General features: G+C 39.6%; 1 protein-coding gene across 1 annotated transcript; it reads left to right on the forward strand.

The window, feature by feature from the left end:
• dennd3a (DENN/MADD domain containing 3a) lies at window positions 1-26,337 on the forward strand. The gene is made up of 30 exons (XM_074612542.1): window positions 1-182; window positions 4,984-5,072; window positions 5,865-6,020; window positions 6,180-6,315; window positions 6,890-7,005; window positions 7,095-7,225; window positions 7,323-7,434; window positions 7,563-7,682; window positions 7,887-7,985; window positions 8,095-8,214; window positions 9,340-9,455; window positions 10,017-10,172; window positions 10,280-10,376; window positions 10,503-10,606; window positions 11,299-11,504; window positions 11,581-11,740; window positions 12,492-12,648; window positions 12,928-13,150; window positions 15,119-15,198; window positions 16,009-16,188; window positions 16,377-16,547; window positions 17,641-17,770; window positions 18,120-18,227; window positions 20,623-20,720; window positions 22,732-22,886; window positions 23,057-23,123; window positions 23,856-23,928; window positions 24,041-24,159; window positions 24,361-24,498; window positions 24,649-26,337. The coding sequence occupies exons 2-30, from the start codon at window positions 4,992-4,994 to the stop codon at window positions 24,835-24,837; spliced, it is 3,798 nt and encodes a 1,265-aa protein (XP_074468643.1). The 5' UTR covers window positions 1-182; window positions 4,984-4,991; the 3' UTR covers window positions 24,838-26,337.
• Window positions 26,338-27,373: the final 1,036 nt, after the last annotated feature.

Below are 27,373 nucleotides of genomic sequence, written 5' to 3' on the forward strand. Positions count from 1 at the left end.
CTTTGAGTTTGACTCACCAGCAGCAGTAAATCACAGTGTGTACTGTAAGAGTTAGAGACAGAAGAAGTCAGTACTGTAAGGTAGCGTTTAGACTTGTTAACAGATTAATGACAGCTAAACTTCTCTTCAGTGTGGCTATTAATCGAACATGTGTCCTGTGGAGATGATCCAGTAGTTTTAAGGTCAGTCTTTGATTTTAACATTGTTGTGTTGAGAATCTTGCTCGACTGGTCTTAACAAGTCAGTTTCATGTCCTTTATGTAGCTCACTTTACACCTGTAATTGCAGTTAATTGTTATAAAATGGTCTAATGTTCTGTGTATTAACATTACAAACGTTTTAATTAACTTTAATTAACTTGTTTTGCGAGTTTAAAAACAGTTTGCACAGTTCCACTTTATTTATACATGATGCATCCAAGGGAAGTGCCTTATTGGCTCATAACCACATGTTGCTCTTTTTTAGTACTTTTCCACTACACTTTTCCAAAACTACAACAAAAACAATAGTGAGTTTGCAGGTTGTGTCTGCATTAAAATAAAAAACATTTTTGTGTGCACAGTGTTGCAAAGAGAGGAAAGAAAAAAGCAGTAAAAGATATTAATGATTGTCTTGATAAAATGGTAATTTCCTACATGCATTTCTTTTATTTTGTCCACTGGTCCTGTCATGAATTATTAGCTCTAGTTTTAACACAAACCAGCCTTGTAAATGTTTTCTGGTTCCGATTAAAGGGACATGTCACCCCATTTTAACAGTGCACCCTCTTCCTGTGTCCCAGCTTAGTAAACACTTGTGAACATGCTCTGTTTGTGATTTCACTGAAGTCCGAGGCTCCCTTTGCAAAGAAAGTGCAGATGACTTATGCAGCCCTGAGGTGCAAGATAAAGTAGATGAGTATTTCCAGTTTAAAGTAAAAATTCAAGCATTGCTAACTAGTTGATGATGCACCGATACCGGATCAGATATCGGGCCGATACAGAATCAAATACCTATAATGACCAATGACCTATAAATCAAGGAGCTGGTATCATTAAACATTTTTAAATCTAAAATGAAGGCTTTAGAAGCAGACTCTATGGCATGCCAATGTTTTTATCTTCCCTTGTTGTACAGCTGACTCCCAGAAAAGTTCCTTTTTGTCCCCCCCTCCCATTTGTCTTTAGATAGTTCTCTTGTAATGCAAATTTTTAGTGCTTTAGTGTGAATTGTATTTTATCTCTATTTGTGTCTGCAACTTTGTGCTCTTGCTGCTGACCATCTTGGCCCGGTCTCCCTTGGAAAAGAGGTTCTTAATCTCAATGAGACTAACCTGGTTAAATAAAGGTTAAATAAAAAAATAAAATAGCTGGATCGGGTATTGGTGAGCTATTCCATTCAATTCTATGTTTATATACTATATACATTATATATTGTAATTTTAATTCCTTTATACGTTTTGAGCAATTTGTCGCTGCATTAACACTTGAATTGTAATTCTTGTTAATTTTGAAGATTTTTTACGAAGTTGCTGGTGTACGATTTATTGTTTCAATAATAAATAACAATTCAGTAAATGTACATCTAGCTATGAATTTATTTGTTACATTTTGTTTTAAAAAGTTAGGAAAGCAATGTTAAGTAAGTCAAGCCTGGTGTTGCCTTACACATAAAATAATGATCCCAGTCACTTCAACACAGTGATGCATACAGCTCATTAATTAAACACTGGTATCGCATCGGTACTCTGTATCGGCCGACACCCAAAGCCCAGGTATCGCTATCGGTAACGGGACTAAAAAAGTTGGATCGGTGCATCCCTATTGCTAGCTGGTTTAAACCCAAAAATGGAAGTCAAAATAACGGGTCAGCAAAACCTTTGACCCATTTACTGTCCATGGGACGGTGCCAATTTCCAATTTAAAAACTCCATCTGATTCTAAATATGGAAAATATTGTTAAACTTAACAAAGACTGGCAGAACTGACATCTACAGGGAGAAATCGACAATTATTTTGATTACTGCAAGTGTGTCACTTCTCTTAACCACTTCCATTTTGGAGGCAGCCTTCTTCCACACATTTTTACTCAGTTCTATAAAATATCGGCTGCTTACCAGCAACTGCTTGGTGAAATTGTTGCCGTCTGCATGAAAACAGCTTCCTCTCTGAAATATATATGAAGACAAACTTGTTTGTTAAAGCTCCTGGACAGCCTTTGCATGTCTGCATGGAGGCTACCTCCTCAAAGATAAACTCCCCCACTCCAGTCTTAACTTTATTATTGTTAGGCATATTGATGGTAGAGTTACTCCACTCTAGTGTTGTTTTTCTAGTGGAATCGTTGTAAACGATGAAGAAGAAGTGAAGTACAAGCTTTTATTCTGAAAGCTACACAATGTGAACTTGTGTTGTGTTGTTGTCCTCCTTCTGTCTGTCTCAGTCTCACATGCGGGACATCTGCATTTTATTAAGTGTTTGAGTGTGTGTGTGTGACCAGTTAACGTTAGACGTTGGTCGGGTTTATGAGTAAACACACACACGCTCCTACACGCACAGGGTTTTCGAAATGAGGGGTTTTCAGGGAATAGGTTAGTGTGTGTTTCCGTGACACAGCAGGGCAGTTAGTCAGAGGCCGGAATGGCCTGAAGACTTTGAGAGAAAGAAGGAAAGAAAGCAAGCGTGTCAAAGGTGAAGAAAGAGGAGAAGCTGGCAAAACAGAGAAGGGGACAAAATAGGGGAACGAATGTGGGATTAAAGACGAGGTGAGAAGTAGATAAAGGGAAAAGCAGGGGGGTGAGATGAGAGAGGGGTAGAGAGGACAGTAGAGGAGAGTTGAGAGACATGAAAGGGAAAGGACAGAGAGCAGTTCCTTGGGTTTTGCCTGTAGCTGCAACTAATGCAAGTCAGATGTTTATTCAAGCATCTGCCTGACCCACATAGGTAGGAAGGTACAGTGTAGTTCTCTGTGTCCATGATAGTCAAACAAGTGTTTGTGTACCCCAAGAGGGTACTTCTGCAGTGAAGAGGGGGTATGTGTCATGGACAGTAGCTCAACCAAATAAAAAAAATGGGAACTATATATCCACATTGTGTTTTAGGAGGAGAACAAACACAAATAGGCAAGGACTACTTAGATTCATTTTACGTACCTTTATAGATACTTAATGTAATATTTAGGGCTGTCCATGACCAAAGAAAAGATTTTGTCGATTAGTTGATTTAATCGACAGATCTGTAAAAGTTAAAAAGAGTTTCTCCACAAAGAATCAAACAAAAGCACCACTTTAAATCTTGTGTTTACCAGAGATGTGCTCATAAGCTTCTTGGAATTAAGTCATACAGCATGAAAAAAAAGCATATAAATCGACTAAGAGGGGGCAGCCCTAGTGCTGTGTTAAAACCAAAATATGAAACGTTTTTTTCATGCCAAGGACCCCGTCAAAATATGAGCCTGTTCTAGATTGGTTACTGTTTAATGTGAACAATACATCAGGATACACATATTGGAGCAGGTATAGTACAGAAAACACCAGATCTTAAAACTCTGTCTGTCTGAGACATGACAGCTCTGTGGGGTAAAGAAGCAATTAACAAGGAAAATGAGTAGTCTGATTGAAGCTAGAGAGAGGCAGAGAGGAATAGCCTGTCAGAGTGGGAGGGGTGGCAGGGAGGCTGACAAGGACTTTGTAATATCATAATATGTAATATTTAGGGCTGTCCATGACCAAAGACAACAATTTTGTATAATAATCGATTAGTTGTTTTAATCGACATATCTGTAAAACTGAGTTTCTCCACAAAGAATCACACAAAAGCGCCACTTTAAATCTTGTGTTTACCAGAGATGAGCTCATACGTTTCTTTGAAATACGTAATTCGGCATGAAAAAATGTCTAATCGACTAAAGAAATCTAGTCAACTAAGACAAAAACGACTAAGAGGGGGCAGCCATAATAATATTGTAGTTCCATCTTTACTACACTGTGCTTGACTGGCATATCTTTGATGTTTAATTCTAGCATATTTTTAGGAGAATATTAACCGTAAATAAGAATGTAGATTAGAGAAACTTAAGTAAGAAAATTAACCACAATCAATAAAAGATAGGGGGACATAAAAATTTGATTTTGAAAAATGTCCCCTCCCATCCGCAGTGGAAATGATGCACATGCAAATAGGAATCGGAATAGATAATTCACTTTCCAGTACAGTTAGTTATAGTAACGTGGTTTTCCCGTCTGTGATTCTCACTTTGATGATAAAACTGGTTCACTGCATCAGTGACCAAAACCCTGTGTGTGTGTGTGTTTGGGTGAGTTAGATGTTTACAGACTTACAGTCTTTGTGTCTGAATGTGTCAGCACACATCTGGAGGAAGTTGCGGGAAAAGAGATTTTGTCTGCATGTGTATGTGGGTGTGTGTGATGCGTGCAATGACGTGAGTACGACCCAAGACCCAGATTCTTCTGTTTTTTATTTAACTGATGCTATATTTTACAAACTTGATTGCTCAAGCTCTAGTTTTGTGATTTCCAAAACGGGAACTCAGATGAGATCAGCATCTGGTTTGGGAGTATTTTGTGAGTCACGGCCAAAATATGAAACCTTTGAACCATCACCACAGCTCCTTCTCCTCATTCTGACATTGTCATCGTCGGTGTTGTCAGATTTTGCCAGTGGTTCTTTGTAATTATAGAAAGGGTGGGTGATAAATATAAAATCTTCTTCCACAGCATGAGTAGTTGTATTTATATATATCACGATATAATAAATTATCTCTAAATTCAGTTGAGAAATGATTTAAAGGTAAAATAACAATATCGGATTGTCTGTTTTTGGATAATAGGTTGAATTAAATACCTGAAAGCAATTACCTAAAATAACCAAAGATAAAAGTTAGTAAAAATGTTAGCCTGTACAAAAATTGCAGGCGGTTGACACATATATGCGATGATGCTCTCATCTCATCTAAATGCACGTTGTGTGTGTCTGTTTCTGGCAGAGTGTGTGATGGCAGAACTCCCGTCTGGACTGCTGGAGGCATGTGTAGTGATTGGAGCGCCCAGTGATAAGCTTCGAGACATATACCAGGTATACACACACGCATACACACGAGACAAAACCATGTCACTGTCAAATAAAAAAGTATGCAAACAAACAGATGTTGGCAGCATTTACACCTTGCATGCTTCTTGTGTCAACGTAGACTCACAACAGAGGAGACTACTGCTATCAGATTATTGAATGGACCTGGACTTTGCACAGGGGCATTTAACCTCACTATATGAACAGGAAGAGCATGTTAATGACTGGTGTACATGGAATCTAACACACATACTTTGAAATAGCGGTATACAATTAATAAAGGTTTATGATATACAATAAATACACAATTAAGTTCAAGTATATTTGAGTACAATGTTCTGGATACTCTTGATATCAAAGAGAGGACACACTTGTAGTTTACAACACAGGTAGTTCCAGCCGTCAGTAGTTCTGATTGGTTAGATGCATTAAAAAAGTTGTAATATTTCCCATGAAGCCAGTTGGTTAGCCATCTTTGTAATTTCCTGCCCTTTTTGAATTGCAAAAAATAAAAATTCGAATTATTTTATTTGCGTTGTGAAAGTAGTAACATTGTATTTAAATACTGTCATAGTTCAGAATGTTTTTTCTACTTATACTTCTTCATATTCACAACATTTACATGGATAAGTACCTCATACAACCCCACTTCAAAACACCCAAACTATCCCTTTAATGGTACAGCTTAGAAAGCAGTCTATTAAAATATTAGAATAGCTTTTGCGCTGGGTGTTAATGTGTACTACAGTGACTTCTTGGTTGCCAAACCTATAACCCTAAATATCTCTGGTGTCATAGCTTCATCAACAGAGTAAGTTAAATGAACTGCCCCTGTTGGAAGCTGAGGTGCTGCAGGTCCACGCCCCGCCATTTGTTTTCAAGGAGACTAACTCCAACCATTTGATTGGACCAGCTTTCAGTCGCGTCCAGAGGAGGAGGAGCTTCATCAAAAAGGTAAACATTTTAAATACTAATTCATACATTAATGGTCAATTTGAGACACCTTTCGTGTGGATAAAGGATCGGGCATGTTGGATCACATTTAGCAGGCATTCTTTGTTGATCCCATTCAGAAATAATATCCATATGTGTTGTTTTTCTGACTGTTTGCAGAAGAGGCGAGACCGTGCTGCGGAGGTGTTGCCTAATGGAGAAACAACCAATCGTACTGAGTCATCCTCAGCAACAGAGGACATCAGTGTTCCAAAGGATCTGGACCTCATCGCTCTGCCGCAGCTCTGTTTCCCCGGTATAGTGTGTTTCCTCTGAGACAAACTTAACATTACCATGTTTTGAATTGAATAACACAATGGTGAAAAATCTGTTTGTTCTGTAAATACAACAGTTTGTTACCTCGGTAAGATCAACACGTTTTTTTGGCAGTGACTGTATCTCAAGCAACAAGTTTCTACTTTTGCATTGGTATGCTTTCATTACCTTTTTAGCGCATGTCATTACATGTCCAAGCCTTGATTTCTACTAGACAATATCATGATGTGACTGATCTTGCCAGGCTGGCATAAGAACAAACTAAAGTCCCAGATCATAATCTTGAGTTGTAATCTCGCTGTGCTGCCTCAATAGCTACCGCCATGGATCCCTATCCTGCTAGATGTCCACATTGTAGATTACGTGTTGAAACCACCCTCTGCTATACAGACTTGCACAGACTCAGCCACTATGTCTTTTATTATGATGATGAAATTCGGAGTTTCCCAGTTGTTATTGCAACTTGGATGTTGATGTGAATGTAACTCCTATATGACATGAAAGCAGCATACAGTTCAACTCTGCTTAGAAACTTCTTGCTTTCCATTGGATAGGTGGTCTTCAGTTAGCCAATGAGCCGAGAGAAGACAGTTATCACTTCCTGGTTTTCACCGACCTGTTTGGGAACCGAACCCATGGAGTTGTCGTGCAGTACTACAGAGCTGTGCAGGTACAAACACCCACACACACACCCACAAACAGAAAACCACGTTGAACGAACAATGATTGTCGTTTCTCATTTACTGTCTGCCCTGTCAGTCCTGTCAGGAAGGATCTGTCCAGAATGGCCACAGGTGGAATTCATCAAAATCCCGCCTCTACACACCTTTTGCTCTGTGTGTCATCTCCAAGTTCCCCTACTACAACGCTCTGAAAGACTGCTTGTCATGGTAACCATTTCTATTCAATACAGTAGAGCTGATGGATAGCCTGACCTCGGTTAAGGTGATTTGGTGACAAACCAGTCTCTGTCTCCCACCTTCTCAGTCTCCTGGTCCAGTTGCGGCCTGCAAGACAAGCCGACATTGAGGAGACCATAAAGGAATTTTCAGCCAAGCTGTCCCTGGTCCCTTTACCGCCTCCTGGACAGCTACATGTGGTGAGAAAACACTTTCTCTCTCTCTGTCTCAGTTGAGATATTTTCTGTATTTGTGTCTCTGTGTGATCTATTTCAGTTGCTAGATCTTTACAGTAATGTGTGTGTTCTTGTGTTTCTGTGTGTGTTAGTCCTTCACCCTCCGTCCCCTCCACATCATTCTTCCATCAAGGGAGAACCAGGACAGCCCCGTTATCGACATCGACCTGCATCTTCCTTTCCTCTGTTTCTCACACACAACACTGCTCCAGGTAATGCAGAACACAAGAGGAAGTCTTAAAGTGACGTCAAATATATGTATTTAGTCATACATACAGTAGGTACTTTTACTGTTTTTAATGGTTATTTTTTTGAGAAACAAAGTGAAAGGAGGTGTAGGCAGGTCCTTCCTTTCATAAAGTACATCCGACATATTAAAATGTTCAGTTAACCCTGTGAGGCCCGTCTCTCTCTAGGTGCTGTCCTGCCTCCTTCAAGAGCAGAGGCTGGTTTTCTTCTCTGCCGACTGGGCCAGACTCACTCTGGTCGCAGAGAGTTTGCTTCTCTACCTGCAGGTCAGTGAAGGAGGGACATTGTGTCTTACATTTTGCAGTATTAACCTCCTGCAGCATCCTCTTATCTGTCGTTTCATCTGTCGTGTGTTCCTCTTGACCTCTCTTCTAGCCTCTGTCCTGGCAGCAGCCCTATGTTCCTGTCTTGTCTCGAGGAATGCTGGACTTCCTCATGGCCCCCACAGCCTTCCTGATGGGCTGTCATATCAGTCACTTTGAGGAGGTCGCTGCAGTGAGTAAAAGCATTCACTGTCTAAGGACTTTCTTATCAACATCAAGGATTACAGTCTTGGCTTTCTTTCTTTGGGTCAAGTCATGTCGACAAATGTGACCTTTCTTGCCCAAGATGATGAGAGCAGTGTTGGGTATTTTGGTATTTTGGCTTCAGTCATGAATCATAAAATGACCATGATATGCTATCAGAGGTTAAGGAAACATGTGAAATTGAAATACTGGCTTCTCTGACAATGCTATAGCCAGTATGTTCTCCTTTGAAATTTCTATTCCGGTCCGGAACGTCTGTTTTTGTTTTGGCCGGTGTGAGCCCATCCACTGCCCATTTCATCACCCTGTTGCCTCATATGAAACAAACTGGCATACAAACACAGCCCTCTGCAGCCATAGAAGCCAGCAAACGGACTGAATCAACAGAGATAACATAACATAACATTAGATTCTACCCGACCTAAAAAGCCTCGGCACATCTCTCTGTGGTCCATGTGCAGCGTTATCAAGGCAGCGAGTATTTAAGACACACAGTCGGTGAAGTGATTCCGACTGCTGGCCAGAGGCTAACATGGTCATGTCTAAAAGGTAACCCTGAAATTGCGAAAACGTGCGCTGCTGTCAGTCACATCGGAGGAGCAGACGGGCAATGGCTTCAATGATTTGAATTTGGACTGCTGTTACCTATTTTAAACGCTAGCTGTCAGTGCTACATATTGTTCCTTTAATATCCAAACTCCTCCCTATACTACGGAGAACTTATTAGGATTATGATTGAATCTTATGTTCTTTATTAGGCGGAAATTATTTTTTTACACGTAATTGTCAGAACCAGTGAAATTAATAGATATACTGCTTCAACTCTGCTCTATAATGTCTTGGCCATTCATCATAAGTATTGTTTAAACTGCTAGCGTGTAATTCAAATGAGCAGTGGTTGTGTAATTGTCTTGTTTGAGCTCACATACAGTATTAAACAATACTTCATTCATCTTTATTCAGTGTCTTACAGAAGCTTAGTTCACATATTTAACAGTAGATGTCTGTTAGGCTAACAGAGACTGTATTGTCATGAATTGTTCCCATTGTACCTTCAATACGTGTATGTGTGTGTGTTTATGTTTGTGTATAGGAGACAGAGGAACTAATTCTGGTGAATGTTGATGACGGCATCATTCAGTCGTCATGGTCTGAAACCATTGACCTCCCAGCTATCCCTCAGGCTGCAGCTGAGAGCTTTATGTCAAGGTAACACGCACACACACACACACACACACACACACACACTTTAAAACTAAACTGCTGGCTATAAATTCTCGTGGATATATTTAACACTGCAATTTAATTCTGATCAGTTTTAGACACAAATGTCAGGCAAAAAGACTGACAGAGGAATCTTCAAACTTGTGTTTACCTTTAGTGTATCTCCTTTGGCAAGATGAAAGGTTCGAGCAGAGATGTTGATGTCTTTCCCAGCTTGCACCTAGAGCAAATATGAAATCCAAATTACATTTATTGACCAACTAGAAAAGTGCACAGTGTCAGGATGGTGGCAAAGATAACAAAAACAGGGATTTATTCATCTCATATCGTGCCTAACTTTAGCAGAATTTAGGTTTACTTGAATTCATTTTAGCACTGGAACCTCCAGTAGAGCCTCGGCTTGTATCAAAGCTGCAACAGATTTGGAAGTCAAATTAAATCTCCCGCCTAAATACCTGCTAAATCAAATTACAAAGGGAACACAGTTTTAAAAGACTGAATTAAAGAAAAGTCATGTAAGGCTGTTCTTGATGTCTGTGTGTCCAGGGCAGAGTGCCTCCAGCTTCACTATGACTTGGAGCTTTGTCACCTTGGAGCGGGCACCGATGTCAACACCCTGCGATGCCAACGCAGAGACTGGCAGACACGTCTCAACACACAGATACAAAACATCGCCCTGGAGCTGGTGGTGAACATCTTCAGGTAACACCCTGTATATGTGTGTTTTTTGTTGTGAGACTAATTTGAGTCAGAATTAAACAATTTCTCTGTATTTCTTATCTAACTGTCGTTTTTCATCACTTTGTCAGAGGCGTCCAGGACTTTCTAAACCATGAACACAGAGTTTTTAACAGCGAGGAGTTTCTGAGGACCAGGGAGCCAGCAGACCAGATCTTTTACAAGAAGGTACACTCGCACTTTTACACACACACACACACACACACACACACACACACACATACTGTACATACACACTAGCACACACACTCTGACACTCTGTGCTGCATGGCTTCTCTTTGTTGTCATCCCCAGGCGTTAGACACACACATCTTTCACTCATTCCTGCGAGACAGGCTGAACAGGAAACAGGACACCTTCAGCCGCATGGAGCAGAACACGCGTAACCATGCACAAAGGTATGATATCTGCTGCTGTGATGTCATAACCGAGGGACAGAGGTAACCAGGCAACACTGAGGGGGTAAAAGTGCAAGCTAAATAGAAAAAATGGTAGTTTGTTGCACAGTTAAAACAAGTATGTTTTGAATTTTATGTTAATACATTTTCAGGTTACACACTGAGTGAGAATTCTCACCTCACATGAGACACACAGTCATGTAAAGTAGTTATTTTCTAGCATAACCCGGTTAAGTTGTTATACTTGCTAAGCCCAGTAGAGCTGAAATAATTAGGTGATCAACACAAAATTAAGTTCTAATTTGTTGGACAAAAGCAATTTGAGGATATCGCCTTTAATTCACCAAGTATTTTGAGAAAATAATTTTATTATTTAAAGAATATTTTTATTGCAGATGATCAATGAATGCAGTCTGCATATGTTCATAAAAGCAATCTTATTTTTCCATAAAAGCAAAGGAAACAAGAGAACAAACCAAGAGAGCAGTACAAGAGAGACAAAAAAATATACAAAATGTTTGAGAAAATAATTGGCAGATTAACAGGTGATAAAAACACTCATAATTGCCATTTATGTAGTGATATAAATATTGACGAAGATCATAATTAAACCTTCTTAAAACTAACTGATGTCTCCTCGTTGTCTGCACGACCTCAACCTCAACATCTGTCTCCTCCTCGTCTTTCTACAGGAACCGTGCGATGACGGAGAGTCCACGGCGTCCTCCCCTGTCTGATCTGTCCCGGACCGGCTACACCAGCTACACCAGCCCCAACGACAGGCTGAGCAAGAGGCTGGGAGCCAGCCTGCCCAACCTGGATCAACCTGCCAACGACGCCGTGACCGCCATCAGCTCCAACAGACCAGCCTCCCTCAAGAAGATGACTCCTGATGCCGGTCAGTACTGATGGAGGAAACAGATTAATGGAGAGTGGAAGACAAACTGTTTCTAATTTCCTTTGTCACCTTCCAGGTTTGAAGTCTCCTCAGAAAACGGTGAAGATTTTCCGCCTCCCTGAGTTCCCTCCTCCGCTGGCCTATCACTACGTCCAGAACTACTATTCTGACATGGTCTCTTTGCTGGGGAAGGCTATTAACGCTACACTACCTGAGGAATCTGCTCTGCTGGCCAGGTACTGTGAAGAGACAAAACTGATGGAGAGTGGAGAAAATGTTGTTTTCACATTTTTTACTTTTGCTGAAAAAAAAAAAAACAATTTCAAATTTAATTTCTAAATTTTTTTTGATATTTAAAGTATCTTTTCATCAAGATACAGATGCTGATATATTAGTATTTTTGGCACTGTATTTGTGTGTGACACGCTCAGATTAAGTTCTACTTCCTGAACCATGAGCTGTAGACGTTGACTCTCAACACTAAACAGAATCTTCATTATAAATGTTAAAATACAGTAAATAAAATGCTGTAAAATGATTTTACAGGATGTGCTTATTGCAGTGTGCTCTTGTTTGCTTTAGCTTCTATTTAAACTGCAAATCTCGGACAACACAGCAGAAAATGATAAATTTGTTTTTCTGAGACGGTCGCTTCTCTTGTCAGATTTCTTGCTGAGTCATTGTTTTGTTTTTTAGGGAACTAGTAAACTAGAAAAACAGGTTGTATACACCATGAGTTGTGACATTTATTTAAACATTCATACTGTGATGATTGCATCATTTTGTGTGAATAATTTGGAAATCCATTTGAGAATTGCACCATGCTAAATTTGACAAAATGTAAATAACCTAAATAGTTGGAGTAAATCAGGTGAAAACCTTTTAATTGAATATAAATTAAGTTGCACACAGATTATCTGCATCTCAAGCAAACCAACTGACTTCTAGACAACTAAAATAACCCGATCCATCTGTGTGTCTTTCCAGGTACCACTACCTGCGTGGTTTGGTAAACACTGTGTCCAACAAGCGTCTGGATGCTCTGGAGGACTTCCAGAGTCTTTATAAGACCGACTCGGACATCTTCCCCTCTCAGATGGTGAAGACGCTGGTTGACTCTCTGCCAGAAGCTGAACGGTTACAGGTTAGTCCGTCATGAATGAGGACACTGTTGTACTCTGCTAGTTGTAAATCCTGTTATCTGGATTCACTTCAGTTAATTGCATCAACTGCACCTGATTTTTATATATCTGTGTCACGTTGAGTTTAAGCAGGCACATTGTTGTTAAGGTGTACGACACATCAAATAACAAAAATATCAATATCCCAATTCACAATCTCTGAGCTGCATCAGAGATGGTGTGATGATTCTGATGATAATAACCATATTGATAAGCACTGTAATGATGAATTCTCTCCACAGACGGACAAACGGCCAGAGCTGAAACGGCTCATCAGTCGGGTCAAGAGGGACCAGGAGCGGGAGCTGGCACGTAACGGCAACACGCACGAGGAAGATTCCGTTAAGCGTTTCCAGCTGCCGAAAAAATACATGCAGCTGGAAGAGTTTGTGAAATGTATCCAGGAGTCCGGCATCGTAAAAGACCATGGCACCATACATAGACTCTTTGACGCTCTCACTGTAGGTAAGTAGTGTATTATACTGCATATGCATACATATGTGTGTGTGTTTACGGTAAAATCCATATTATGTAATATAAATGCACATTTGTGAGAGCAGCTCAGGCCTTTTTCTGTTTCTTTTGATCAAACAGGCCGTCCTGAGGAACTTTTCTTACAACCTCAAACATGCAGCCTGAGCATACACACACACTCATGCACACAAATATCCCGCTACACCCCTCCTTCTCCCTTTTCCCAGGCAAACATTTATTCCTCAGGTTAATCATTACCTCAGCCCTTCTTGAAGAAAGAGCGTTTGTCATGCGGGGCTGTTTGGTGTTGAAGGTGTAACCAGGGCTCCAGTGGTCATTTCATGGCCTTTAGCTGGTGTGAAATGGCAAATTTTAAAAGTTACATATCATGACGCACTGAGCTGACTTTAACACCACAGTTGATAAACATCACAAGCAGCCAGTAGCAACTACATGCCATTCAGCGTGAGAAATGCAGCGACCTGACAACATTCCTGTTTCTCAGATTAGGCATGTAAACAGGAAGGACAAGATATTTGAGTCATAAGAGTTATATGCAGAGTAGTTAGTTAGTTAGGGGTATTTGTTTTGAAATGAAGATAAGAGCTACTAGGGAGGAAGGGCGTTTGGAAAGAAGAGAGATGAGGTACTTTTTCAAAAGCCAAAATTGCGAGCTGGAAATGTATTCTTCAGGAAGAAAGGTTAGAGTGAGAGCTTATCTCGCCTTCCACATTATGTTATTGGAAAGAGGGAATTTACGAGAGTTTTCCTTTCCTCTTCTGAGCTGCATCGGTGAAAGAGATACAGACTGTTGAGAGTGTTGGACTCCTGCTTATCAGCTCCAAAAATCCAACTGCAGAGTACTTGACTTCACTTATCACTTTAATTTGACTTGAGTAACTCATTGTGGTGGGATATTTAGATACAGGGGCCAGTTGCATTAGTTTAAGACTAGTCTTGGCCTTAGATTGTCAGGTTAGACTAGTCTAATTAAGCCTGTCTGTTGCATAAATATTAAGATTTAGCCAACTCTCCCCGTGGCTTAGCATGAGGTGAAAGCTTTGTTGCTATGGCAAGTTACCTAACTATTTAAACTGTTAATCCATTACTCTTAGCTAACATTTCGCGAACCATTTCAACTGTTTACCTATTACTTTTAACTCATTTTTGCTAACCATTTAGACTGTTTATCGATAACTTTTTGAGATTCTTGTACCATATTCTTGAATTGTTTCTGAACATCTTTAACGGTTTTAATGACCGTTGGATTTTTGCTTTTTCCTTTTTTTGTTATTTTGTCCCATACTTGGTGTGGTGTCGCTGTTGCAAAAGCTATTTAAGTCAGTCTTACATTAGTCACTCATAGGGAAGTGTTATGTAACCAGTACATTTAAGTGTCTATAGAAAGTCTGACTTAAAGTTATATTTAAGACAAAGACTAGGACTATTTGTATGCAACTGGCCCCTGGTTAGAGGTTATCAGAGATTTCGGACTGCATTTTGATTTGAGAATTTTGAAAAAGAAAGTCTTTCTCATTTAAATTTTGCCCTTTACTAAACTTTATGCTCAGTGGCAGTTAACAGAGCGCTGTATGGGATGTCGGTCGGGTGCGGGGGAGTGCACGGGCTGTGTCCTGTACAGTATGAACTCTTTGTTGTAACGTACAGTTAGGACGACAACCCCCAACTGCTCACTCTGCAGGCATGCTGGCAGATTAGACTGCGTGGAAAAGGAGTTGGCCCCGTCAGCTACCAGATGTTTGTATGTGTGTGTGTGAGAGACAGAGAGAGTATGAAGCTGAACATTTCTATAAATGTTGCTCAGTCAACCATTTCTGGGTAAATTAAGATCAAATTATAGCTTTTCAGTGTCACAAGTCATCTGGCTGTGCTGAACACAGAATAATACAGGATACCTGATGTTGAACATGTGTGTGTGTGTGTGTTTGTTTGTTGCAGGTCATCAGAAGCAAGTTGGTCCAGAGTTGTTTCGAGTCTTCTACACCATCTGGAAGGAGACAGAGGCGGAGGCACAGGAGGTCTGTATGCAGGTTTTACATGTAACACACAACTTAAAGGCCCAAATCTTCAATATACAGTATTGGCCTCCGCAATTGCAGTTATATTCACATTCACAGTGTAATGTGTTAGTGTGACATATAGATGGAAAATCTATTATTTTGCGCTTGTCAGCTGATCATAATTGAAATCATAAGTTTATTTTATCTTACAGTAAAGGCATACAAACAGCACCAGGAAACATCAATAACTGGGATTTTGTTTTTTTAGCATTAGAGCTTGTATTAGTAAGTTTATTTGTAAATTTCAGTTTGTGAGAGAGAAAGACTGTTGCAGTGTGATGGTAATCCACAGCTGAGATCTCCTGTATCTGATAGAGAACTGAGAGAGAGTTGCTCTAAGTCTTGCAAGATGCAAATGATTTACATGTCTGTTAAACAAAATGTTAAATGTCGTAAAGAAAGGAAGAAAGGAACCTAATAATATTGGTGGAAAACATGGCATCAAACAATATGTGAGCTATGAGTAAATTAAACTGTAATTAAGAGTTAGAAATGAACAAAATGATTGATGTGATTAATAATATATCAATTGATTTTGTTATCTTAACCGCAAACTGAATGAATGTGATTTTTCAAACTCAATGTTTCATCAAGTAAAACACCAAAAGCGCTTAGAGATAGTTATTTCTGATAAATTAAATCAATGAATTCAACAACTTCTTAGGGTGTGTGCAATTTTACAAATTGCGTAAAATGTATAAATGTATTATTCTTAACATCCTTTAACATGAATGCCAATAAAGACCCATCATTGAAACCTATTTTCAGGTGTGCTTACCAGCGTCCGTCTTGGAGCACATCGAGCCCACCGAGTGTGTCTTCAAGCTGTCCTCCTCTGTCAAGACGAGCCGTGGTGTGGGGAAGATCGCCATGACTCAGCGACGGCTCTTCTTGCTGACCGATGGACGGCCGGGATACGTGGAGGTGGCACAGTACCGCGATTTAGAGGTGAGACAAAAAAGGAAGAACAATGAGTATTTACAAATGAGATTAAAGTGAGCAGAGGAGAGGTGAGGAGAGGAGAGTTCAAAAAAGTACTTTCAACAATGCTGTGTCCCCAGATCACCAGGTTCAATCTGAGTATCTGCTGATCCTGCATAGTGATCTAGATCCTGTCTTCCTCTCTTTTCCCGTAGGACGTGAAAGTGTCCTCGGCTCCCTTCCTGCTGCTGCGAATCCCCAGCCTGAAGCTGCGTGTTCAGGGCAGGAAGGAGACCTTCGAGGCCAATTTGAAAACGGAGACTGAGCTGTGGAACCTGATGGTCAAAGAGATGTGGGCCGGGCGCAACATGGCTGACCAACACAAGGTAGAGCTGTAACTGAAGGGTGTATGTACAGTATGCGTATTGAGTGTGTCAGTATGAGGGTATACTGTACTGTACTGTACTGTACTGTACGTGGGGGAGAAACGGAAAAGAGGGGAATATATGCATGAGACAGAATGTGGTGAGTTATCATGTGCTTTTATTACTCACACCATGCCTTTATCTACGTATCTACGTATCTCAGTGTGTGTGTGAGTGTGCATGCCAGTCATTGTGAATTTCACTGACCTCCGGTAGGTGTGGTTGAAAATTCCCTGAAGCGTGCACGTACATAAATACACACACTTGAACAGAGACGGAGGGTTTCCTTTGTGAAACCAGATGATGTAACTGTAACATCTCTGTCTCTCACTCCTCTAATGGTTACTCTCTGTTCTCACTTTAAGATTCTCTGTACTCCACTACAGTATATTATGAATGTACATCCGGCTTGTCTGACCAGAATTGTCAAGAAATCCTGCAGCATTGCACCAAGATTTAAACCAAATAATCAAGACATATTATTTATCTTATCAAAGCCTATCCATACCCTAAAATCAGTTTTCAAGACTTGCTTTAACATAAGTGTTTTGAAAGTGTCCGTCTTTTTTATATATATTTTTAAATTTCAATCATAGAGGCCACATCTCTCTGACAATAAGTGCATCTAGAATATATATATATGTTTTGTACAATCTCCTTTTTTATGCATTTGGTTCAATAAATACACAAATTACCATTAAAACTGAATCATAAAGTAAAATATTAGGCAACTGCGACATAAAATGTCTTTCACTTTTATTCTTAAATTCTGAATAAATCCATCCTACAAACTCAGGTGTTGTAAAAACATAATCTCCATGTTTCAACACATAGGAATCGACCCCTCAAATATTCATTTTGGACAGTTTGTTTTGATTATATGAGGATAATTGCATTGGAAAATCCATATTGGATTTTAATTTCTTAATAAGCATCCTAGAGGTGAACCACAAAATGTCATGCTTGTATCATTATCTGAAGGATTTTGCATTTAGCTGCCCCCCTATTGCTACATGTCATTTTAATGTAATGTTAATTGGATCTTTGTCTCCAGGACCCCCAGTACATGCAGCAGGCTCTGACCAACGCCTTGCTAATGGACGCAGTGGTCGGCAGCCTTCAGAGCAGCAAAGCCATCTACGCTGCTTCCAAGCTGGCTCACTTTGACCGCATCAAGACGGAAGGTGGGTAATGATTATTGTTGTAGATTATGTCCTGTTTGCTTTACTTTTACCATCCATTGTGTCAACATGGAAGGCTTTATACATTCTGTTTTCTTTGATTCGGTTTGGTTGCTTCTCTGATACGAAACACAATTAATGTAGGCAAATGAAGGTGGTTAATGACTTGGTTTTGGTTGCAATCTGCACTCCGTTAGGACTTGTTTGAGATCATTTGGAAACTGTTCCTTCGTACGTAATGACTCATCAGAGTATTTATTGCTATTTGGGGGTTTTCAGTGCGTGTTTGTGCATTCACCACCTGTGACCGGCTAGTTGACTGTCTTTAACAGCGGTTTGTGTGTGTGTCTAGTGCCGATGATGGTTCCCAAGACAACTGCGGAGACGCTGAAGCACAAAATCAACCCCTCGCTGGAGCTCGCTGCACCTCAGGCTGTAGATGTTCTTCTGTACACACCAGGTACAAACTGTAACCTTCAGTGTTCTCTTCATCACTGCCATGACAAGTGTGAGGTTTCTCTCTCTGTCTCGCTGTCGGGGGAGTTTCACAATCCAGAGTTTCAACTGTGACACCAACACACAGTCACTGAGGCACATGTGCACACATGACCTTTGCTTTGTCATCACCTCTCTCTCTCTAACTCACTGTGTTTCACTCCAACATAAAAAGACAGACCGTCATAAAGCGTCACATAAAGTTTCTCAACCTCCGGTCTCCTTTACGGGAATACAAAAGGAAGTCTGACAGAAATTTAGGAATGTATAAGAAGGGAAGCCTCTCCCCAAGTTTAAATTGTCATAAATATACAATTCAGCCTTTTAAATGAGAGCTTTGAAATCATGTGAAAACACAGAATAAGGCAGATAATCTCATTTCTCTGAAGGCAGTACTTAACATGTAAACATCAGGTGCGATGCTGTCTCTCTCTGGGAAAGTTAGTCCCCACTGTGGGACTAATAAAGGAATATCTTATCTTAAAAACAGTAGTAAATACACTAAATGTAATTCTGCAAAAAGACCTTCTTGACTTTGCTGCACCCCCACTCCACAATAAAAGCAAAAAGAAGCTCACCTAGAATGCACACAAAGTTAAAACTAAGTTAATTTAATGTGTAAAACAAAGCTTTACAAAATCTAATGCTCAAAGCACATGAAACCAGTTTGCTCCTTGTCTGTAGTAACAAACAGCTCTCCCCAAATACATTATTTTACAAATAATAGTATTTGAAGCTATGTTGATGAAGAACATTCAAATGTTTGTATTTACTGTTTTTTTTTTTTTAAAAAGCACAGTGGCTTTGTCAAAATGTACGTATGTAGTGTAAGAATTCTCTGATTCCAGCTTCTTAAATGTGAATATTTTCTGGTTTCTTTACTCCTCTATGACAGTAAACTGAATATCTTTGAGTTGTGGACAAAACAAGACATCTGAGGACCTCATCTTGGCCTTTGGGAAACACTCATCGACATTTTCTGACATGTTCTAGACCAAACAACTCATCGATTAATTGACAAAATAATCAACAGATAATCGATATAGAAAATAGTCGTTAGTTGCAACCTTACTTTTGAGTAATTTTAAAAAGTCAAGGTTTGGTGCAACATTTACCTTGCATGTAAGAAATTGTTTAGCAGTGAAATGACTGATCCCTGAAAGCGTTAAGTGTTCAACAAGTGGAGTTAATTTAGAGCATTAAATAACTTATGACTATACTTGTCATACTGATATTAAATATATAGACCAGTAACAAAAGGAACGCCTGAAGAAATGAGTGAAGAAACATAATGAATACAGACACAACGGGTCATCAGATTTCAACACATTTGAACACTTATGGGAGATTCTGGTATGATAATGTGTTAGACGTTGCTCTCCCCAACGTCATAAAAACACCCAATGAGGCAGCATCCTTTGAAAAAGATGGTATTTATCCCTCCAGTAGAGTTCCACAGACTCGGACAACATCACACCAAGGAAGACTGAAGCTGTTCTGGCAGCTTGTGGAAGCCCCAAAACTTTACAAAGACACTGTTTCTTCTTTTAATCTGTCACCCATCAGGAATTCCGGGCATCACATCTGACCTTAAAACACAGGAGTTGTTTACTGTTGTTTAGCCTTTTGTATACAGTCCTTTGACTTTACTATGCCGGGGCTAGACAGACCGGCGCATTACGTGGCAGGAAGACTGAGAGGGGACATCTTTAAAAACAACTACAAAGCCGTTGCCTTCAGTGGAGCGACCATCTGGGGCCACTTAGATGCCCGGCTGGTGGCAGGCTGACCCCCAGCACTAACACACTCGTGCACACTCATACTCAGTGATGTCCACATATACAGACTCTGTTCAGTTCCTCCATAGCAGTCAGCTCTCACATTTCTGTTGGTGAAAAGAACAAATCTGTCTATTCAGATCCCCCTGCCTGCCTCTCCCTGACTCTCTGGTTTGAATATAGGTCACTGAATTGAATTCCTGGAATAAGGCCAGTTCACTCCTACTTCTCTCCCCCTCCCTCACTCTCTCTTTCTCTCTCTCTCTCCTTCTCTCTCCTGTCCCTCTCTGTCGCTCCTCCTATGAAACACAGGATATTACTTTCTTTTTCTTTCCGCCAGCGGTGCTTTTAAATAGCGCTGTAATACGTTAGAGGAAATCTGACCGTTAGGTGAAGCCTGGGTGGAGTCAGGCAGCGGAAAAATTGTTTTTGAATATGAAGTGTTTACATTCAAAATGTTCGTTGATATTCACATTTCCCTCTTGGCCTCCTGAACAAGTAAACACTGCCAGCTGTAGGTCACAAGTTTGCGATAAGGTATTGAGAAATAACTGATAAATACTGCATGTGTGTGTGTTTCAGGTCAGTTATGGGTGTCTGTGAGCTTGGGGAAGGTGATGGTGTTTGATGCCTCCAGCTGGTCCCTCACACACACCTGCCATGTCGGGAATGCAAAACTGGTAAAAACACACACACACACACTTGACACACTTATTTTGATTTCTACCCAGGAGTTAAGACAAAACCGAATCCGATTTTTCCAGTGAATTGGTAGAAGTAAACTGACTTTCTCAGAGCCATACCTCCTCAGGTATTTCAGTTTATATCTCTTTTTCACAATTTTGGACTGTATTTGATTTAGACAAAGTTTTTGAATTAAAACAACATGAAACACGGATACATTTGAGAACTTTGGCATTGTCTAAAATGAAAAAACATTTGTAGAAAAGCATGCGAATATTGCTCACAGTAAGATATTGAAAAAAGCAATGCTAGTGTACTTGATGTTTTGGTAGTTCTCCTGTCACTAAGTGACTTGCCGAGATGTGTTTGACGTCTTCACATCGCTGTTCAGAATCGGCAGCCCATGCGCGCCGCTGACATCAGATACAGATAAAACTGTTTTGCTTCACTTCAAACAGTGTCAGTGTTATCTTTGGACCTGCAACCACATGTTTCGGGGAGTGTTTTGAATAGTTTTCATTCCCCTTAAGACCAAAAGATTTTCTGTGCAAACATTGACTTTCACAACAAAAAACAAACAAATTGGAGGATGTTCAAGGTAAATGAAGTTCAGGATGAGTGTAAAGTTTTAAGGCTCTGGGCTGATCACTGACCTCTACTGCAAGCATGCAGGTCACAGTCACATGAAATATGTTAACGTATGTGTGTCTGTATGTGTGTGCTTGTTTTCTCTAGACTCAACCATAATATTTGCACACCGTTCACCACTAGGTCACGTATTAAACATCTGGACCATGCTCTTACTTCTACAGTAGCTACTTGAAGCGTGACGGATGATTAAAATAGCAACTGATAAAAAAAATAACAGTGACATTTTGTCTGCAAGCTAATAGAAAATAACTCTTTTTAAATCTGTATGATTTTTCTTTCTTCTCATTTTTTATCAAGACAACAACTGCAACCAAAACATTTTTTTCCCCACATAGTTTTATGTTGGTTAAGTTTTAAAAAAACAGACTATGATGTGCAGTACTGGTGTTAAGAGGACAGTGTGTAGTAGCTAGGTGTAGTTTATTAGGCAATGCTACCACCTAGTGGAGAATTTAAGTATTGCACAATGAATTTCCTCCGACACTAAACTCTAAATATTTGTTAAACCCAAGCCCAATATAATGCTTATCATTATGCAAACCGTATACTTATGTTTATACATACTTGGTACACTTACCTGTTAGGAACAGACCTACTGTAGGTCAACCTTTATTTATATCAGGGCTGCAACTAGTGATTATTTTCACTACCGATCCACCTGTCGGTTATTTTCTTGATTAATCAGTGAATTGTTTGGTCCATAAAAGGCCAGAAAAAAGTGAAAAGAAAGGTGGCTAAAAGAACTAAACACACTGCACCTTAAGAAAATAAGAGCAAATTAAGCGGTATGTGTTTTCCCAAGTCACAGTACGTTGAGTTCTCTCCACCACTGCAGAAAAATGTTTGTCACAATTGCCTAAAGCCCAAGGTGATGTCTTGAAAATGTTTTGGTTTGTCCGACCAGCAGTCCAAAACCCAGAAGTAATCAATTAACTATCACATAAGATAAAGAAAAGCAGCAAATCCTCACAATTTAGAAGCTAGATTCAGCAAATGTTTAGTATTTTTTGCTGGAAAAATGATTTCAGCGATTAGTAAATCATCAAAGTTTTCTGTCAATTGATTAATTATTTATTCAACTAATCATTTACCTTATTGTTCTAAAGGAAACTAGTGTCACTGATGTAAAATACGAGCATGTAGGCTACATGTGAGCCCTCTCAACATCCTCTCTTTGTCCTCCATTTCAAAATAACACATGATTTCCTATTATTCATCCAAAAATTGAACCTGAATGTTTCCATATTTAGTCTTCAAACCTATAATTCTCTCATGTCTGTAGACACCTGGTTGTTACGTTCCCTGTAGCTGTGACTCCTGATCAGTAACTTTTTCTTTCTTCCTCTCTGTTTTCAGAACTGCATGCTGGGAGTTGATAAGGACCAGGTCTGGATGGGCTCTGAGGACTCTGTTATCTACATCATCAGCATGGTGGCCATGGTCTGTAACAGACAGCTGACTGAACACAGGGCGGAGGTCACCGGACTGGCGCTTGACATAGACAAATACAGGTAACACACACTCAGTTTTGAGTCATCTAACCGTGTTGTAACATCACACTTTGCAATATTGTTACTGAACTTTCATGCCGGGGAAATAAATTGCATTTAACTGAGAACAGATGTTCGTGTAAATCAGTTCTGCATCAGAGTGACCTGTAAAGTGTTCAAATGTTCTTCAGCCAGAAGGTGGCGTACTCCTGCAGCGCAGAGGGAAGCGTCATGGTGTGGGACGTCTCGACACTACAGGTCGGTTTCAAACCAACACTTTGTTATATAATTCTCTTTACAAGTACTAAATAAAACAGCATTCTGTCATAAAAGGTCAAAATGCCATAAAATAATCCATATCCTGGTTTTAATGAGGATATAGACTTTACATTAAATTTGTTTTCTCTGTATAAAATCCCATGTTTGTTTTACAGCCTATGTTAAAACCTAGCAGTACTTTTTATTGATGATGTATATAAATTCTTTTTTTCTGTGTTATTTCTTCATAATATTTTGTTGTTAGTATTATGGTGATCATTGGTTGTCGATACCATATAGGTGAGGCCAGATCTGTTCTGCCGGTTTGTTTTAAGCCCTGATAAAGACCTACAGGGGTCAAAACATTTTGGCTTTTTTAATGATTTAGCCAATATAATAAAGGCTTTTTAATATATTTCCTTCCTCGTTTGCCTTCCTTGTTTTAATTTTTTGGAGTGCCTGGATTGCTGGTCTAGTTTTCCAAGAGCACCCTACACGTTATTGAGTTTTCGGATGAGTACAGAGAGCAACCAGTTTTCCTGCCATAAAATAATCTTAAATTGATAGTTTACGGGTTAAATCAAGGATTAGATTTTTCATTCAACCTTGTCAGATGAACAAACTGGTCAGAGCAACTTCTACTGACTGCTCCTCCCTCTTCTTCTTATTTCTCTGTTTCAAACCAAAGTTTTTCACTTCATAATTGTGATTTTTGTGTCGCTAACCTCTCAGGCGAAGAAGCATTTTCGCCTCTCCTGCGGCCGCCTGCAGTCCGTCTACAGCAGCAACGGGACGCTGTGGTGCTGTAAGTCTCACACTCGCTGGAGCATTAAAACAGGAAACTTTGAGAGCTTATGATGGAAATTGACTAATCTCTCTCTCTCTTTCTCTGTGTGTCTGTCTTTGTTTCTCTCCAGGCTCCAGTGACAATATAATGGAGGTGTGGAGGAACGGTTCATTGAAACATCGTCTGAATCTACTGGAGCAGCAACAAGGATCCACGGCTACATTCAGCTCCATACTGCTGATACCTGAGGTACCACACACACACACACACACACACACACACACACACACACACACACACACACACACACACACACACACACACACACACACACACACGCACACACACACACACACACACACACTGAGTTGATCTGTCTCTGTATTGGTGTGTTTTGGTATTGTAATTGAGTGTGACCCTTTTCCCTCAATGTGTTTGTGTGCATGTTAGCTGGAGGAGCTGTGGAGTGTTTCTGGGGACTCAGGAGAAGTGTGTATTTGGCACATTAAGGACACTACCAAACCGTATCACCGCGTGACTCTACAGGACTGCACTGGATGTTTCTGCTTGATCAAAGTTAAAGACCAGGTTAATATACAGTACTGATGCACACACACACACACACACACACATGAAACACTTTAAAATCACCTATAAATGCATTATAATTCTGGCAGTGACATGAAATAAAACCACATTATCGGTCCTTTTTTACAAAATGCTCCTTTTTGTCTCCAGGTGTGGGTCGGCGGCCGCAGCTCTACCAAAGGGAAGATTTACATCCTGGACACAAATCGCCACCAGGTCCAGAAGGAGCTTCACGGCCACAACGACAAAGTGACGGCGCTCTGCTCCGCGGAGGATCGGTACGTCCTCAGCGGAGCTGGCAAACAAGACGGAAAGATTGCCATCTGGAAGGTGGAGTAGAGCGGTTCACCATCTGGAAATGGACTCATTATAATGTTGGAGCCATCGCTCCGTTAAAAAAAACTACTCTGAGACTTCCTCAGCGAGAAGAGGAGGAGTGAAGATCTGTGTTTGGAAAGCAGATCAATATCACAACCTCGACTTGCTTCTGCATCTCAGAGATATGAAGGAATCACATGGCGGTCACGTGAAGCGACAGGTTTAAATGAAGTGTTGCTATGAAGCGTTGACTTGCAGTTAGAAATACTAACAGTACTAACACGTTATTTTTCGGGAACATGAAGGACAAATGAAGACTGAAAAAAAGAGAAATGGGCACAAGTTCTGCGGGATATGTTTTTTATCCAAAGGGCTTCACTTTACTGAAGGTTTATACTTTTTTTGTACTGTGATACCATGCCTTATTTAATGCTGTGTCATGTTTTATATTTAGTTTGATCACACTAGTATTATGTGGGAACCTCCAACTTTGTTTTTTAAGGTGAGTTTCTTCAGCTCAAAGGAAAACAAAGCTCCTGTGATTGGAGATTTCACCATCAGGTGGGAAAGAAAATGTTTATTTTGATGGAAGTTATGCTTTAATGGACAATGTACAGTGGAGAGTGACTCTACAAACTCTGACATGTGATACAGCAGCATATATGTTTCAGAGTGACTCAAGAGAAACAAGTTCAGTTCTGTGACAACTGGAATCGGATAAAAACACACAAAGTAAGGACCAACCCAACAGTGTTTCGCTCTTGTTGTATTTCCTTACCAAATACTTACCTCATTGTTAAACAAAGTTTCTACATTCTTCTCTATTTATTTTCCTACAAGACTAGTTTTACCTGTGTTACCAGGTAGTTGGTTTTAACAAGTAAAGGCAAAGTGTTCCTATGTATAGACTGACAGCAGAGAAGAAGGTCAGGTCTAAAATTCCCGGCTATAAAATGCCTTTTGCATATTGAAAATGTAGTTATTTATGATTTTAAGTCAAAAGGCCGGGCTATGAATTGCCTCTCATATGTTAAAATGTATTTATAATCTGTTGTTTTCTTCGCATTTTATATGGATTTCTACTAGTTATTATTACAATATTTGTATTGATTAAGTGAAACAGACTGAAGTTTTCTTTCTCATCCCTTTTTCTCCCCAAAACTTTCAGTGACTCTTGAAGAATCAGAGTAAAGAAGTAGGCGCACATCTGTTTTTTTTCCTGTTTAACAAAAAAGTGGGATCATTTTGGTTTTCATATCACCTGAGGTGTTCATTCAAAGGTTCAGCTTATCTGTTATTGATGTATTATACACTGTATATAACTGGTGAACATAAAATACATTCCTTTTGTAAACTAAACTGGTGACGATGCAAACAACTCATCCTTTGTTGTGTGAATATTGTCTTCACTGACTTTTTTATAAAGACTTCATATGAAACTGTGTAATATTTCCAAGACTATTAACAATATTTTCTAAAATTTAACCAACAGTGAACAAAGTAAATACATATTTTATAAAAGAAGTCTTCAGTTTGTCTTTATTTTCAACCACAGCAAGTTTCAATCTTCTCTCCATGCCGGTGGTTGGTCAACCTGGGGGTCGCGGAGGAGTCGGGAGTAACTCTTCAGACGTTCCTCTGACTTTTTCTTTGGAAAATTTTACTTCACTAACAATTATTCAAATAAAACTGGGGAAAAATACTAGAAAAGACATGATGCAACTAGTGAGGAAGGGTCATGAGTAGATCCAGCTTCACTTTAAGGGATCACAAGCCAAAAAGTTTGGGAGCCACCGCTCAATGCAACATTTTACAATCTAACAAAGTCATCTTTTCTGGCATTTATTTACTACTGTGCTCATCCCAGAATTACATGCTCTATGCAAATGATTACCTCTAGTTGATATCTAGTTGAAAATGTAACTCCATCCTCATGTTTCTGCACTTCCCAGGGTTCACCAGAAGGGGGTGCTGTTTGATACCAAGAGAACTTAAAGTTGGAGCAAGTTTTCTAAGGAAAGCTGAAGTTTTAAGTTTCAATTTCACAGATGAGAATCCAAAAATATCAATATAACATCAATCTGTCTTCAAATTATTTTCTTGGCTTATTATTATTATCCGCTTTGTCTATAAAATGTTAGAAAATAGTAACAAATGCCCATTTAATGTAATAAAAGAGGCCAAGGTGGCATATTCAGCCCAAAACCCAACAATATTCAGTTTTTATTCCTATATGCAGTGTTGGGGAAGCTACGTTGAAGCAACCAAATACTTCACACTGGAAGAAGTTGAACTACAGAAAACTGCTCTTTGAAGAAATCTAGTTTGATTAGTTTAAGCTACTTGGAAAAAGGAGTTCAAACTACATTGTAAAAAAAGATCAAATTGACAATGTACATGTGATACCAAATTAAACCAAAATATAATGAGCGTCTTGAGCACTGGTCTAACTTGTCTTACTTGTCCATTTTGTAACATCTGACTTGCACGATCTTGACAACTTAAACAGTCTTCATCTTGCTGAAGATGATGACTCCTTCGCTGTATGAGCACTGAG

This window comes from Sebastes fasciatus, chromosome 17, assembly GCF_043250625.1.
Source record: "Sebastes fasciatus isolate fSebFas1 chromosome 17, fSebFas1.pri, whole genome shotgun sequence".
Lineage (NCBI taxonomy): Eukaryota > Metazoa > Chordata > Actinopteri > Perciformes > Sebastidae > Sebastes > Sebastes fasciatus.

Excerpts from the sequence above, each read along its gene's own strand:
- dennd3a (XM_074612542.1), top strand. The coding sequence starts at position 4,992 with ATGGCAGAACTCCCGTCTGGACTGCTGGAGGCATGTGTAGTGATTGGA. Across the intron at positions 6,316-6,889 it reads GCCGCAGCTCTGTTTCCCCG|GTGGTCTTCAGTTAGCCAAT; the intron begins GTATAGTGTGTT and ends TCCATTGGATAG. Across the intron at positions 8,215-9,339 it reads ACTTTGAGGAGGTCGCTGCA|GAGACAGAGGAACTAATTCT; the intron begins GTGAGTAAAAGC and ends GTTTGTGTATAG.